The sequence below is a fragment of the Pygocentrus nattereri genome, chromosome 22 (assembly GCF_015220715.1).
Source record: "Pygocentrus nattereri isolate fPygNat1 chromosome 22, fPygNat1.pri, whole genome shotgun sequence".
In the NCBI taxonomy this organism is placed as follows: domain Eukaryota; kingdom Metazoa; phylum Chordata; class Actinopteri; order Characiformes; family Serrasalmidae; genus Pygocentrus; species Pygocentrus nattereri.
In genome coordinates this window covers 10633061-10648100 of record NC_051232.1, presented here as the reverse complement: position 1 = coordinate 10648100, position 15040 = coordinate 10633061, and the positions used below count along the sequence as shown (strand labels likewise).

The window sequence follows — 15040 nt, the reverse complement described above, 5'->3', positions numbered from 1 at the left end:
TCTACAGCATTCAGCACCCATCCAATGTTACTTCTGAAATTAAGGGTATTCATAGAGAGTTTGGTCCATTTGGTGCAGTTACTGCCTCTACTCTTCTGGAAGGGCTTCACACTATGTGTTGGAATATTGCTGTGAGGATTTGATGGTGTTCAGCTACAACAGCATTAGTAAGGGTCAGAGCATTAGTAAGGGACATTGCTGTGGCGTTCTACCACTGACACTTGGCATTTGGCACGATGGCTCCTGTGCTGCTGTTCCAGAATATTCCATTGTATTCAATTGTATTGGTTATTGCTTTTTCTGTGGAGATTGTACTGTACAAGCTGGGTGTGTCTGTGTTAGCATAGCAAAGTGCACTCGTAGTAAGGGAGTCTGGATACTTTTGGACATATGTAATACATTATATGATACATCTTAAAACTGTTGAATACTGCCCTCATTACATGACCTTCTAGGACAGTGTTTCTAATCCAAATTACCACTTTCAACAAGATTTGTTTTCTTTTTGTGGTCATGACCGCTCAGAGTGAACAGCGAAACACTCCCCACAAGTCTGAGACATCTGTTCAAAAATGAAACCTTCGTTTCCTCCGACATACAGGGGAATTTAACTGTGTATATACAAAAACATCTGTGTAATGACCTCACATCCCCAGCCATAAATGTTGAAACAAATACATACAAATCTTTAGGATCACTGTTCAAAAGTTAGGAACAAATGTTTTCAACAAGATAAAATCAATTTTATTATAATCTTTCCTGAGCATCCACTTAATGATCTCTCCAATCATTACTTAGCAGTCATTCAGCATCCGCCATTACCTTGGTCAAGCTTTCAGTTGCTTTTGTAGCAGTGAGCTTGCATGTGAACATGCTTTGAATTTGAAATATATTGAAAAATGTACTTGGGACAGTGGCAAACTGAGTATTAGAGTAAGGCCTCCAGCTCGGGCCATAAATGTCAGAAACTGTCAGCCAGCTAGCACACATTGGTCGGGAATGGTTTGAGGAACATGACACAAAGTTCAAGAAATTAGAGGCCTTGAAATGTCAAATGGACAGCCAGCTAGCCACCCTGCAGACACAGTTCAGGAATGGTTTGTGGAACATGTTGGAGTTTAAAGAGTTGGAGAGGCCTCGGAATTCCCCAGATTTTAATCTGATCAAACATCTGTGGGATTTGCTGGAAGGACAAGTCCAATCCATGGAGGCTCCACCTTGCAATGGGACAGACGTCTAGCTTTATAGTCTTAAAAACCTTCCAAAACACCAAATTCTTAAAATGAGTAAAATTGTGTTTAAATTTCTTCTTTTATAGTGAAGAGCTTCAACACATCTAAGGTAGCAGACTAATCATTACGTGGGAAATGTTCTGGTAAAAAGTAGTAATCGCCTATGACAACTGTTTAGTTGTTGATAAATAAGTTAGTGATGAGTAGTAAAAAAAAAAGGATCAAATATGTGAAGATTTAAAGGTAAAGTTTCAGTGGTATTGAGCTTGCAGCTTGTTCATGCCTCCTTCAATCTTATCAGTGAGTTTTTAAGAAAATGCTCAAAATAAGATTCATATGCTAGTTTTTATTCATTTTACATTTAAGTAAATTGTTTAAGTAAATACTCTCTTCTCACAGATCCAGATATACTCTCTCTCACAGTAATAATTATTCCAGTTCAGTATAGGATCAGACCCATAGCCAGTTATGACACAAAGTCCTGAACCAGTTGTCCCACGAGTCCAGAACCTGAAAGACAGTCAGAGTATCTAATGTGTTTATCAGAGCAGTGAGTAGTGAGTCAGAAACTGCATCATCAGTTCAGTTCAGTGATCTCTTACGTAATGGTCGTTGCTGAGCCTTCCACCCATCTCCAGATTTTCTCACTTTCTTTGTAAGTCAGACCAATCCAAGCCCAATGACCTCTTCTGAACTTATAAATAAAGTCCTGTTGAAGTGAGATGACCACTATAACACATTTAATTCACACTTAACTGCCTATTACAACATCAGCACATCTAACAGCTTATCACAGTCTAATCAAGACCTTTTACTAAAGCAGACACAGACGTACGAAAGACCCGAAGGATAAGGGGAAAACTTTAAAGTGCTTTCCAGAGATGAAGTTCCTCTTTATTCATGTTTTATGCATCTGTAACAAACAAAAACAGCTCATTTGTGTGTATATGTATATAGGTATGTATATAAATGTATATGTATATATACACTGCTCAAAAAAATAAAGGGAACACTTAAACAACACAATATAACTCCAAGTAAATCAAACTTCTGTGAAATCAAACTGTCCACTTAGGAAGCAACACTGATTGACAATCAATTTCACTGCTGTTGTGAAAATGGAATAGACAACAGGTGGAAATTATTGGCAATTAGCAAGACACACTCAATAAAGGAGTGGTTCTGCAGGTGGGGACCACAGACCACTTCTCAGTACCTTTCTGCTTTCTGGCTGATGTTTTGGTCACTTTTGAATGTTGGTGGTGCTTTCACACTCGTGGTAGCATGAAACAGACTCTACAACCCACACAAGTGGCTCAGGTAGTGCAGCTCATCCAGGATGGCACATCAATGCGAGCTGTGGCAAGAAGGTTTGCTGTGTCTGTCAGCGTAGTGTCCAGAGGCTGGAGGCGCTGCCAGGAGACAGGCCAGTACACCAGGAGACGTGGAGGAGGCCGTAGGAGGGCAACAACTCAGCAGCAGGACCGCTACCTCTGCCTTTGTGCAAGGAGGAACAGGAGGAACACTGCCAGAGCCCTGCAAAATGACCTCCAGCAGGCCATAAATGTGCATGTGTCTGCACAAACGGTTAGAAACCGACTCCATGAGGATGGTATGAGGGCCCGACGTCCACAGATGGGGGTTGTGCTCACAGCCCAACACCGTGCAGGAACGCTTGGCATTTGCCAGAGAACACCAGGATTGGCAAATTCGCCACTGATGCCCTGTGCTCTTCACAGATGAAAGCAGGTTCACACATGTGAACATGAGCACACGTGACAGAGTCTGGAGACGCCGTGGAGAGCGATCTGCTGCCTGCAACATCCTTCAGCATGACCGGTTTGGCAGTGGGTCAGTAATGGTGTGGGATGGCATTTCTTTGGAGGGCCGCACAGCCCAGAGGTAGCCTGACTGCCAGTAGGTACCGAGATGAGAACCTCAGACCCCTTGTGAGACCATATGCTGGTGCGGTTGGCCCTGGGTTCCTCCTACTGCAGGACAATGCTAGACCTCATGTGGCTGGAGTGTGTCAGCAGTTCCTGCAAGATGAAGGCGTTGAAGCTATGGACTGGCCCGCCCGTTCCCCAGACCTGAATCTGATTGAGCACATCTGGGACATCATGTCTCGCTCCATCCACCAACGCCACGAATCACCACAGACTGTCCAGGAGTTGGCGGATGCTTTAGTCCAGGTCTGGGAGGAGATCCCTCAGGAGACCATCCACCAACTCATCAGAAGCATGCCCAGGCATTGTGGGTAGGTCATACAGGCACGTGGAGGCCACACACAATACTGAGCCTCATTCTGACTTGTTTTAAGGACATTACATCAAAGTTGGATCAGCCTGTCGTGTGTTTTTCCACTTTAATTTTGTGTGTGACTCCAAATCCAGGCCTCCATTGGTTAATAAATTTGATTTCCATTGATGATTTTTGTGTGATTTTGTTGTCAGCACATTCAACTTTGTACAGAACAAAGTATTCAATGAGAATATTTCATTCATTCAGATCTAGGATGTGTTATTTGAGTGTTCCCTTTATTTTTTTGAGCAGTTTATATGTATGTGTATATGTGTGTGTGTGTGTGTGTGTGTGTGTGTGTGTGTGTGTGTATGTATGTATATATGTGTGTGTGTGTGTGTGTGTGTATGTATGTATATATGTGTGTGTGTGTGTGTGTATGTGTGTGTGTGTGTGTGTGTGTGTGTGTGTGTGTATATATGTATATGTGTGTATATATATATATATGTGTGTGTGTATGTATATATGTATATGTGTGTGTGTATAAATATATATTATTATTATTACATATATATATATATTATTTATTTATTTATTTATTTATTTATTTCCCCCAAGCAATACTGTGAAATAATTTGTGGAAAATGTTTTAGATGCATAAAAAAATGAATAAAGTGGAACTTCACCTCAGGAATGCACTTTAAAGTTTTCCTCTTACCTATCAGGACTTCTGTATGTATGTGTATACACACACACACCGGTCAGGCATAACATAATGACCACCTCCTTCTTTCTATGCTCACTGTCCATTTCATCAGCTCCACTTGCTGTATAGGGAAGTGGAACTGATAAAACTCCAGCAACAGTTCTGAGGATGGTCCACCACCAAAATAGTACCTGCTCTGTGAGTTTCCATGGGGGTCCTGACCACTGAAGTACAGGGTAAAAGTGGGCTAAACACAGTAAGCAGAGAAACAGATGGGCTACAGTCTGTAATTGTAGAAACTACAAAGTGCACCTATATAGTAAGTGGAGCTGATAAAATGGACAAGGTGAGGTGGTCATACTGTTATGCCTGATCGGTGTATAGAAAATCAATTAACGAACAAGAAAGTATGATGCTAGAGGCTTTGTTTAAATGTACCCCACAAGACTCTCACCTGTTCTTCTCTGCTGTTTATGATCACCAGGTCTGCTCCTCTCTCTGTGCAGAACTGTCTGCTCTCATCCCAGCTCTTCTTGTCAGTAGAGATGTAGTAAATACTGGAGTTGAAGTAGATCCATTCCTGTTGGTTAATGAGTCTCTCTGTTCAGACAGAATATGAGTTGAGCCCAAAACACATTCATAACAATAATGCATTATTAGTGCAACACTGTAATTAATTAATTAATTAAGTCAAACAAAAAACTCAAACTCCACTTGTTCCCAAACTTTTTACTTTTAAACTTTTAAACGTCCTGTGGCTAACCCTCTCTACTGTAATCTAGGCATGGTTCACTCTGAAGTTCCTGTTGGAGCTATATATGGCTATAAACAACACTACAGCAGGAGACACCCCAGTAATGCCTGGCTTAACTCAGTGAGTTATGGTGACCTCTTGTGGCCACATTAATATGTATGTTCCCTCAATTACACAACTGTTTGCATGCTGTAACTCTCTGGATTATAGGAACACAATGAAAAACAAGCTACAAATGGCACAGTCAAGCAGCATCTGACTAAGTAATGTAATAAATAATACAAATAAGTTACAATGTATAAAATTCAGAAGGCACTGGTAACAAGATCGAAGTTGGCAATCCCTCAAGATCCAAGTCTGCAATCAAGTCTGTCCTCACATCATACAAAACCATTTGATTTCGCAGCTCTACTTCACAACGAGTGCATAACCAGGACATCTAAAACAGCGAGTGGAGGGGGAGGGAGGGCAGTGGGGCACAGTCGCACATGCTTTTTCCCAGTGAAACCAACAAACCACCCTTACTCTATTTAGGGCTTTTGAGGGGACGGTGTAGACGGACACCGCAGACCAGTGGCCCGGGGCTCTGCCCATGTTTGCCCCCACACCTGTCCCCCCAATTTTAACTACACCATAGTATCACACACTACCCCACATTCATATACACCAACTCCTGCACTCAACACTTCACTGGGGGTGGAAGGGTGGGAAGGTCATCCCTCACCCGTTTCTTGCTATGATATATAATATATGCTATGAAGGACTTTGTATTGTATAAGTTGTAAGTTGGGGTTTTTACTTATTTTGAAGATATTTGAACATATTTCTGTCCAAAAGCTTTGATCTAGACTGATAGAAAGATCACATTCCCATTTGGCTATCGGGAGGGAGATTGAGTCATCAAATTTTAACAATAATCAAAAGTTTTGATAATAATTTAGGGGTACATAAATTAAATTGTTACCCATGTTGATATTTCCAAATTTAGTTGGTTGGGATTAAATCTCTCTTGAATGATGAGTTTCAATTGTTGATATTCAAGAAATTTACTGTTGTTTATTCCATATTCTGATATAAGTTCCTGGAATGTGACAAAGTTTCCATCTTTAATAACATGTTCTAAAATTTTTATTGCCTTTTCACGCCATGATGTGAAATTTAGTACTTTCTTATTCTGACAAATGTCTGGATTGATACATTTAAATTATTTAAGGCACTCTGCTTATTAAACCGGCATTAATTATTCTTTCATAGACATGTCTTATTATACTAGTCGAAAAGTGATATATGATATTATTATTATTATTATTATTATATTATAAGTATTAGGATAAAGGCGTCGATGTTGATACAGATCACCTGATTAGTACAGCCATGGTGTGATATTAATGTCGCGGTAGAGTTGTCCGTTAACGTAGAGTTTATCCACTGCAATGACAGCCTTCTTGAATGAAACTCTTACAGATGGGGAACAGGACGTTGCGTCGCTCCAGGATCTCCTTGGGGAACTGGTCGTTAATACTAAAGTCCGTTCTCAGTTCCCGGCCGCGGCTCTTTAACAGCTCTTTATGTTTGAAGTGTTCAAACTTAGCCACGATCGGTCTGGGTCTTCGTGCATCCGGCCGTTTACCCCCCAGGCGGGGAACGCGGTGGAAGCCGATGTTTTTAACGGTGTCCTCTGGAAGTTTTAGGTGAGTTTGTATGAATGCCTTGACTGTACTTACCGGGTCTTCGTCTGCCTTCTCCGGGATTCCTGAAAATATTAGGTTGTCCCTCATGCTGCGGGACTGGAGATCAAGGACCGTTTCTTTAATTTTTTAAATTTTCTTCCAAGAGCCCGGTCATTCCCTCGGCGAGCGATTTCACCGACTCTCTAAGAACCGCATTTTCTGCAACGAGTGATTCTACCTGCTGCTGGCTGAACTCCACTGACTCCCGCAAGGCCTGAAACTCTTGGTGGAGTGTTTCCACTAGACCCAGGCGCGCTTCAAATCTGGATAGCTTGTTGTTGATGGACTCCAGAACTTCCACCGTGCTGCTGGTATGTGGGGTGGCCGCTCCTGGGGATTCTTCGGGGCGGCTCCTCTTTGTGGATGGTGTCTTATTTGACTTGCTCATGATAACTCTATCAAAGCAGTCGTCTATATAGGTGAATATTTCGCAGTGCTCCAGAGTGTTGGAGTTGTTGAAAGTAATTAGATAAGAAATAAAGAAAAGAAAAAACCTAAAAATGGTTACTTATTTTTTATGCTGTCTAAGACTAAGCTAGCGGGATAGAAATAAATTAGCTGAAAAGTTTGCTAGCAATGGCCTGCCGCCATTTTCAAAAAGCTCCGCCTTCAGTCGCACATGCTCATGAGAGAGATCTACTTATAAGGTAAGTTGAACTATTCCAAGTTTTGACAGAGTTCTCTTTGGTTTCTCTTTCAAAGGTGTCACGATTGGCCCCTCCCAGTCCTGTCCATGTGTTCATGTTTTGGTTTAGCCCATGTGCAGTTTTGTTTTGGTTTAGCCCCTTTGTTTCATGACTCTGCCCCTGATTGTCTTCACCTGTTTTCCACCTGTCCATCGTTTTCCCTGTGTATTTAAGCCCCGTGTTTGCCCCTTGTCTTTGCTGGTCTTTGTTTGACTCTTTGTTTGCTTTGTTGGTGTTGTATGCTATGTGGGATGTCTGCCCCCCCCCGATCTATCCGTGTTGGCTCTATGACCCTGGACTGTCTCGACCCTGATTTTGGATTTGCCCTTAATAAATCTCGCTTATCTCAGCACGTGCGTCCGCCTCCTCGCTCCACGTCACAAAAGGACTTGCAATCATCAGATTCATCTCCTCAAGGAAGGGGTCTATAGCAGAACATGTTACAAAATTTTCTTTTGCAAATTGCATGAAATGACGCATTTCCACCAGCGTAGTGTAGCCTTAAGTTGCTCTTGTTGTCTATCTGCCGTTAAATTCAAATGAGGTTTTAAACAGTTTTACTGTGTTATATATGTGTACTGTATCTGATAGCACATGCTCTGTTAGAGCTCATACTCTACTGGGAAGCTGCAAACTGAGGGCTGAAGTAAATAACAGTTTAGTTATCTGTTAACCCAGTGGTCAGCACTGTGCCATCTACTCTGCATCTCAGTACTGTACAATAACTAGGTGGAAGAGACAAACACATAATAACACAATGTTTCCTACCTACAATCAAACTACACACTATTAGACACATTAGGGCTCCTCTGTGCTCAGAGAGAATCTATTACTCTGCGTACACTTTCACTCTGGATGCATAAATCTGCTTGTGTTTCAGCAAATTGTGCCCAAGTTTAAACAGTGCAGCTACTGCAACTTCTTAAAATATATGGATCATTCTAACAAGTCAGGTTTGAAAACATATTTCAAGCTTTTAACTAACTTGGACTTTAGACTAATCATTTTTTATTTAAGTGACCCTATATCTTTTCATGTCTATTTTATTAAAACAAATAATAGAACATTCCAATTTTGTTAAAACAGTCATAACACTACAGAAATTTACTGACAATTTTAGCTCACTGCTATCCTGTATCCTGTGTGGCCCAGCCTGCGACAGTGACAAAGTGCCATAACTTCAGGCCCAACCTGACACACCTGTGGACCCCTACTTAAGGCTGTGGCAAACAGCAGTCCTTTGTCACACTTCTTGTAGAGGGGTGACCGGTACAGTACTTAGCCTAGGGTGGGTATTGAAACAAAAAGAAATGGAAAGAGAGAGGGATGGAAAAAGCCAAAAAGAGCAATTGCTTCAAAACTACTCAAAGGAAAAAAAAAACACAAAGCCATTGTCACCTGTGCTTCCTGGTGGTGGAATGGTAACTCCACGGACCTGGCTCTGGGTCACCTCGACCACAATGTGCCAAATTCACACCTCATTGCCTCAAATGTATTTGACCCCCTTTCTCACATGTTTTAATTTTTTCACTTGGGTCCACCTCCCTGCCTTCCCATAACATGTATGAACAGAATCCAGAAATGCTGCTTCCTTCTCTGGGCCCAAGCTCATTTAAAATGGACTGAGGGGAAGTGGAGAAGTGTTCTGTGGTCCAATGAATCAAAAACTTAAATTCTTTTTGTAAATCATAGACACTGTGTCCTCTGTGCTAAAGACCAGCACCTAGCTTGTTATCAGTGCCCCCTTGGTATGGGGTGCACTAGTGCACATGGTATGGGCGACATGAACATCTGTGAAGGCACCATTAATTCTGAATGATATATGTATGTTTTGGCAACATATGCTGCCATCGAGACATCTTTTTCAGGGAAGGCCTTGATTATTTTGGCAAGACAATGCTAAAACACATTCTGCATATATTACAACAGCATTGCTCCACATGTCCACAACTGACCTGCCTGCAACCCAATCAACACCCTTCAGCAGCTTTTTTTTTTATGACCACATCCTGACTCAGGTCGAGTGAACATTTTCCTATATGAGTATTCAGGGTTATGCATATCATTGTGTAGAGGTTCTTCATACATGGCCTCATATTGTTTTCTAAAACAGTACAATATTCATTTTTGTCTTGCTTTAAATAAAGGGCATGTTGTTGAAAACCGTTTTTATCTGGTCTTTATTTCAGTTTTAAAAGGTCAAAAGCAATGAGAAATAATCAGATTGTATTATTTTGTTTGTACCGTTTTGCATTTTTAACACCTAGTCGATAATACATTTTCCAAGTAACAATCCCAGCACTGCTGGCTGAGTATGACGACCCATAATTGGTAACATATGTAGACTTTCACTAGAACTTCACAAGAAGACATCACACTGGACAAACCAGCATAAAAAACACTAGAGGAAGCATCACAGGAAGCATCACCAAAGCAACACAGCTGAAACACTACCCACAAGTCTGATTCACCTGCTCATAAAGAAAACTTTGTTCTTTCCTCTGACTGACAGGATAACTGAGGTGCATTAATAAAATGGCTTTTGTAATGACCTCGCATTCTGAGCCAACACTCTCAAAATACAAAAGCACATGTTTAGAATCCATGTTCAAAAGTTGGAAATGAATGTTTTCAGCGAGATAAAAACAATGTGGCTGTAGTATGACAAATTGAAGTGATTTCAGTGCAATTTCATTGTTTTCAAATAATCAGTAGGAATCTGTAAAATATAATTAGTAACTGGTGGGAAGGAGACCCAGATTATGACATGCTCTGAGGCTTGACCTTCTGGTGCCCCTATAGGTCTTATGGTCTCTCTTTTTGAAATCACACAGCATTACAATCTTCATAAGCCATCAGTGAGCTTTACCATTTTCTTGCTGAGTGGCTACGCTAAAGCTCTACCCACACCTCAAAGTTATCTATATTGAAGGATCTTCATAATGCTGTGCTGCTACACTGCCTGGTCTTCTCTGCAGTGGGCTTTTCACTGTGCGGCATTGCATATTTAACCATCACTCCTGCACCATATGAGTCAGCAGTCTAAAGGACTGTTTGTAAAAGCTCCTGTACTGTTAGTAGCATTCGCATATGATGATGATGATGATGATGATGATCTTTGCTCTGGGCAGTGCCAGAGTTTTTCTACATTGGTGGTAAAACATATGAAATGGGTCATCTACCGATGAATGAGTGCAGAGAAGATACCAAAATGAAGCAAAATCATTAAGAATTTACACCTGCCTTGTTCGGTACAGGCCAATCAAACACGTTATTTTTGGTAGGTTGCGCCTGATTGGTAAATTCAAACTCATGTGATTAAACCAATTGTTCATAAAGAAGATGTAACAAATGGAGTGAGATTTATTATTACTATGCTTAACGTCTATTTTAGTGCATTATAATGAGCATGAAAATACATGAGTGATAGATCTGGGATTTATATAATGATGAAAGCTTGAAACAAAACACCAAAGAAACCTACCATTTATATCCCTGACAAATTTCTGATCAGTCAAAAACCAAAAATAACCACCATTGCAGGGCAAAAATAAACTGAACCAAATGAACAAAACCCTTAACTCTAGGGTGGACTTCAGCCAACAAACTAGGTGTGAAAATGGGCTCAGACTAGCCTTCAAATCTGCAGCAACTTTTGCTCTTCAAAACTAAACACACTGCATGTGTATATACCAGCGGCTGCATCACAAACATCCTCTATCACAAACAACTCTTCTTCTCATCTTATCTGTTTAGTCAACATGACAACTCCAGTTAGGACTGAATTCATAGTCTTATGCATTATATCCAGATGAGAACACTATATTACAGAAACATCCTAACTAGACAACATGAGGTGTCTTATTGTCTATTTTAACCATCTGTTTCTATCATTTTATGCAGTGACTAATAGCACAGTTTAGCACAATGAGTAGCTTAAGATTTCATAACTTGAGAAGATGCTGCAAGATAATATAAAATAGGACTTGCAAAATTGTAAAAAAAACAATTGATCTGTCAAATCTTAAGTCAAAAAGATGTTTCTGTAATATGGCCTCGGGTACACAGGTAATTTGTGTGAATGCAGATCTTATACAAGGTGTAAAAGATTTATGAACTGGTAGGCTAATTAACTTTAGATAACTGATAGAAAAATGTCAACAAACATTTTCAGGGCTGCTAACAAGGGACCCCCTAGTGCTGTGCCTGTTCTGGTTTAAATACGGAAATGATGGCCAGTAAGATGGGGGATGTTTGCAGCAAGCTAGGCACGTGTTAGCATGGTGCTGTATTCAGTCACTAATCACTTACCCAGTTCAGAAAGCTTCCTCTCCAATTCTCTTTCTCTCTGTCTCTGGTCTCTGTCTGTGGTCATGTTGGGGTAACTGGTCTGTAAGTCGTTTCTCTCTGCAGTGAACATGAACCATATCAGTGTGATGGCAGTCAGCAGGAGAACACACAGCAGCCCCAGATGCACTGCAGTCAGTCTGTGGTTTCTGCTTCCTGCAGTGTTTCTCTCTATGGAGAACAGATACAGAGATGCTTCAGTCATAACAAGTAATCAAGTTTTAAGCCCAGGTAAACACTGACTAGGCTCTCGTGACCTCACTGGAGTCACCTGCATCTCCTGTTTTCCCTCCATCTGTCGCCTGAGGCTGCCAACAGCAGTCACTGGTTCCCAGACAACTATAAATGCTGTTATAGTGAAATGGAAGTGTTTAGGAGCAACACCAGCTCAGCCATAAAGCAATCAGAGTAGGACCACTCAATATAGAGTTCGACTGCATGTGGAAGCAACATCAGCAAAAAACTGTGCACTGGGAGTGTCATAAAATCACTATGATTACTATGCTCAATGCCAAGCATCAGTAGCAGTGTTATAAAGCATGCCACCACTGGACACTGGATGTTTTCTAGAGTAACGAATGAAGCTTCACTATCTGGCCAAAGGACATCATCCGCAAATAGTGGAGACAACACCCTCTGGCCTCCACACATAATGACCTGCTGACCTTGGATACACCTTGACACCCTGTTCATGAATATCACAAACAGGAATGGAGATGAGACACAATCCTGGCAGAGTCCAGCTCTCACACTGAATGAGTGTGAGTGAGAGTATACAGACACAGCTCTCACTCAGGCTATACAGAGACCAAATGGCCTGGAGTAGTGGCCCTGGCACCCCATACTCCCAGAGGACCTCCCACAGGATATGTCAGGGAACACATTCATAAGCCTTCAAGTCTACAAGACACATGTAGATTGAGTTGACAAAGTCCAATGCATTCTCCACAATCTGTGTGAGGGTGAAAAGCTGGTCCATTGTTCTAGGCTGGTATGGAATCTGCATTGTTCCTCCTCAGTCTGAGGCTCAACTATCAGTAGGAGTCTCCTTTCCAGCACCTTGGCATAAACTTTCCCAGGGAGGCTGAGCAAAGTGATACCCCAGTAGCTGGCAAACACCCCCGGTACCCTTTCTTAGAATTAGGGACCACCACCCCAGTCTACCAGTCCAATTGTACAGTTGCTGAGGTCCATGCAACATTGCAGAGGCAGTCCCACAACATCCAGCCTTAAGCATTTCTGGTCAAATCCCATCCACCCTTGGTGCCTTGCCACCAAGGAGCTTACCAACAGTTTGGCATGTAGCAAATCAATAAACTTTTTTTAATTTTTTTATTTAAGCCAATTAACTGTCTAAGGCACAGGCCTAGCACTGACAAACCAAAATTTGTTCATTAAAATGGATAAAGTAACTCAAAGTTCACCTGTACGATGGCCATTAAATTAGGATTATACATTGACCAAAAACACAGAAGCTACATAACTAGCCTAAAGTTGATCACAAAGAATACGTCCCATACAGCACAATACAAATAAAACTACAGTACGAATACTTACTGAATATGTACCATAAAGTACATCAGTGTTATCCTACCTGTCTGTAGGATTCTCTTTGTGTTGGTGTCCTCCGTCTCTGAGTTTGGGTCACGGCCTCTAACAGCATCTACACATTCATACACAACCACCACCATCTCGTCTTGATCTGCTCTGTTCAGCTCCTCAAAGCAGATCAGATCATCATAATCACTCTGAGACATCTCTAATCTATACAGTCATCAGTAAAACACTGAGCTGCTGTGTTTCTCTCTGCAGGATCACGACTGCAGTGCTGCACTCTGTGGCTAGTTTGTATTTTTAGTGGTGTTTATAAAGGAAGTGACCAAGACCTGAACTATCTTTTAAATGGTTTTCCTGTGTGCAGGTGTGAATGCAGCAGAGCTCTCAGACTCTTTCTTTAAACTGGTTTTTACCCTTGTTATTACATGAATGAGATATTATAATCTCCTGACGGAGAAGCGGCTTAGAAAATGGATGGATGGATGGATGGATATTATAAAAATAAAATCTGAGTTTAGTTTTCTATGAACTGTATGTCTTTATCTATGTAAAGTTAGTATGCTGCCTTTGTGGTGCTGCACAGCTCTCATGTGACCTGCTGCGATGCCATAAAACATCCCCTGACTCTGAAAAAGGGTCCAGGTATGGGCCTGTCAAACAGTTGTGTCCAGATAGAAGGTAAGCTGATGATCCTTGTAGAAAACTATGTACCCTTTTAGATGATGATCTTGGTGGTCAGATACCTCATATTCCAGTAGTAGTGATCAAATCTCATGGTAGAGATTCTTTTAGCCAAGGTTGAGCAACTCAAAACTGCTATCAAGTACATGGTTAGCAAACACAGCTTTCAACATTTTTACACATATAAAATCATAATATTTTACTACAACATAAAACATTTACTGATATGCAGAAATTGTGTGTTTCGGAAGTGATGGTTCATAGTGTTCCACACTGATTTTCAGACATTGGGGGGGCATTTACTTGAAAACAACAGGATCTAACAGCTCACCATGTGGCCATGATGGACAGGGATGCAGCCGTGAGGTCAAAATAAGGCTCCACCTATGGACTAAAACTCAGTTTTTTGGTAGTGACATGAAAATAGAATAGAATAGAATTCAACTTTATTGTCATTGCGTACGTCGCAGGTACAAAGCAACGAAATGCAGTTTGCATCCATCCAGAAGTGCTTAGCAGAAATATAAATATGTATGTTACAATGTACAGTAAGTATAGTATGTACAGGTTAAAAATATGAGGGGGTATAGACATGAAGGGGGTTATACAGGTTATAAACAAGAATGTACAGGTTATAAATACGAAGGGGTATAAAGTACTATGAATAAGTATGAAGGGGTATAAAGTACTATGAACAGGTTATAAATATGAAGGGGGGTAAGTATGTACTTATGAACAGGTAGAATATTTACACAGTATATACAATAATGGGCAGTATATACAACAGATGTAAGTGCCGGTAAGTGGTGTTGGGTGGTGTTTAAGTCTGTGTGTTATTTGTGTGTGTTAGGGTACAGTCCATTGTTATTTGTTTAGGTATCAGGAGGCAGAGTTCAGGAGTGTGACAGCTGTTGGAAAGAAGCTGTTCCGGTACCTGGTGGTCTTAGTCCGGAGGCTCCTGTAGCTCCTCCCAGAGGGCAGGGGGGTGAAGAGTCTGTGTGCTGGATGACTGGGTTCTTTGATGATTTTCCCAGCCCTCTTCAGACACCGCTTCCTGTAGATGTCCTTTATGGCAGGAAGTGGTCCACCGATGATGCGCTGGGCAG

The 15040-nt window shown here is 41.2% G+C and overlaps 1 protein-coding gene across 1 annotated transcript in view; it reads right to left on the bottom strand.

Moving 5' to 3' along the window:
- The window catches only part of LOC108413582, a 33093-nt gene extending 18758 nt beyond the window's left edge, over positions 1-14335 (bottom strand). The window contains exons 1-5 of the mRNA XM_017686174.2: positions 13291-14335; positions 11661-11867; positions 4634-4779; positions 1835-1941; positions 1611-1742 (exon numbers count right to left, since the gene is read on the bottom strand). Of these exons, the coding sequence (XP_017541663.2) occupies positions 1611-1742; positions 1835-1941; positions 4634-4779; positions 11661-11867; positions 13291-13453 (755 nt within the window). The 5' untranslated portion in view covers positions 13454-14335. The remainder of the gene's footprint in view (positions 1-1610; positions 1743-1834; positions 1942-4633; positions 4780-11660; positions 11868-13290) is intronic.
- Between the last annotated feature and the right edge of the window lie 705 nt (positions 14336-15040).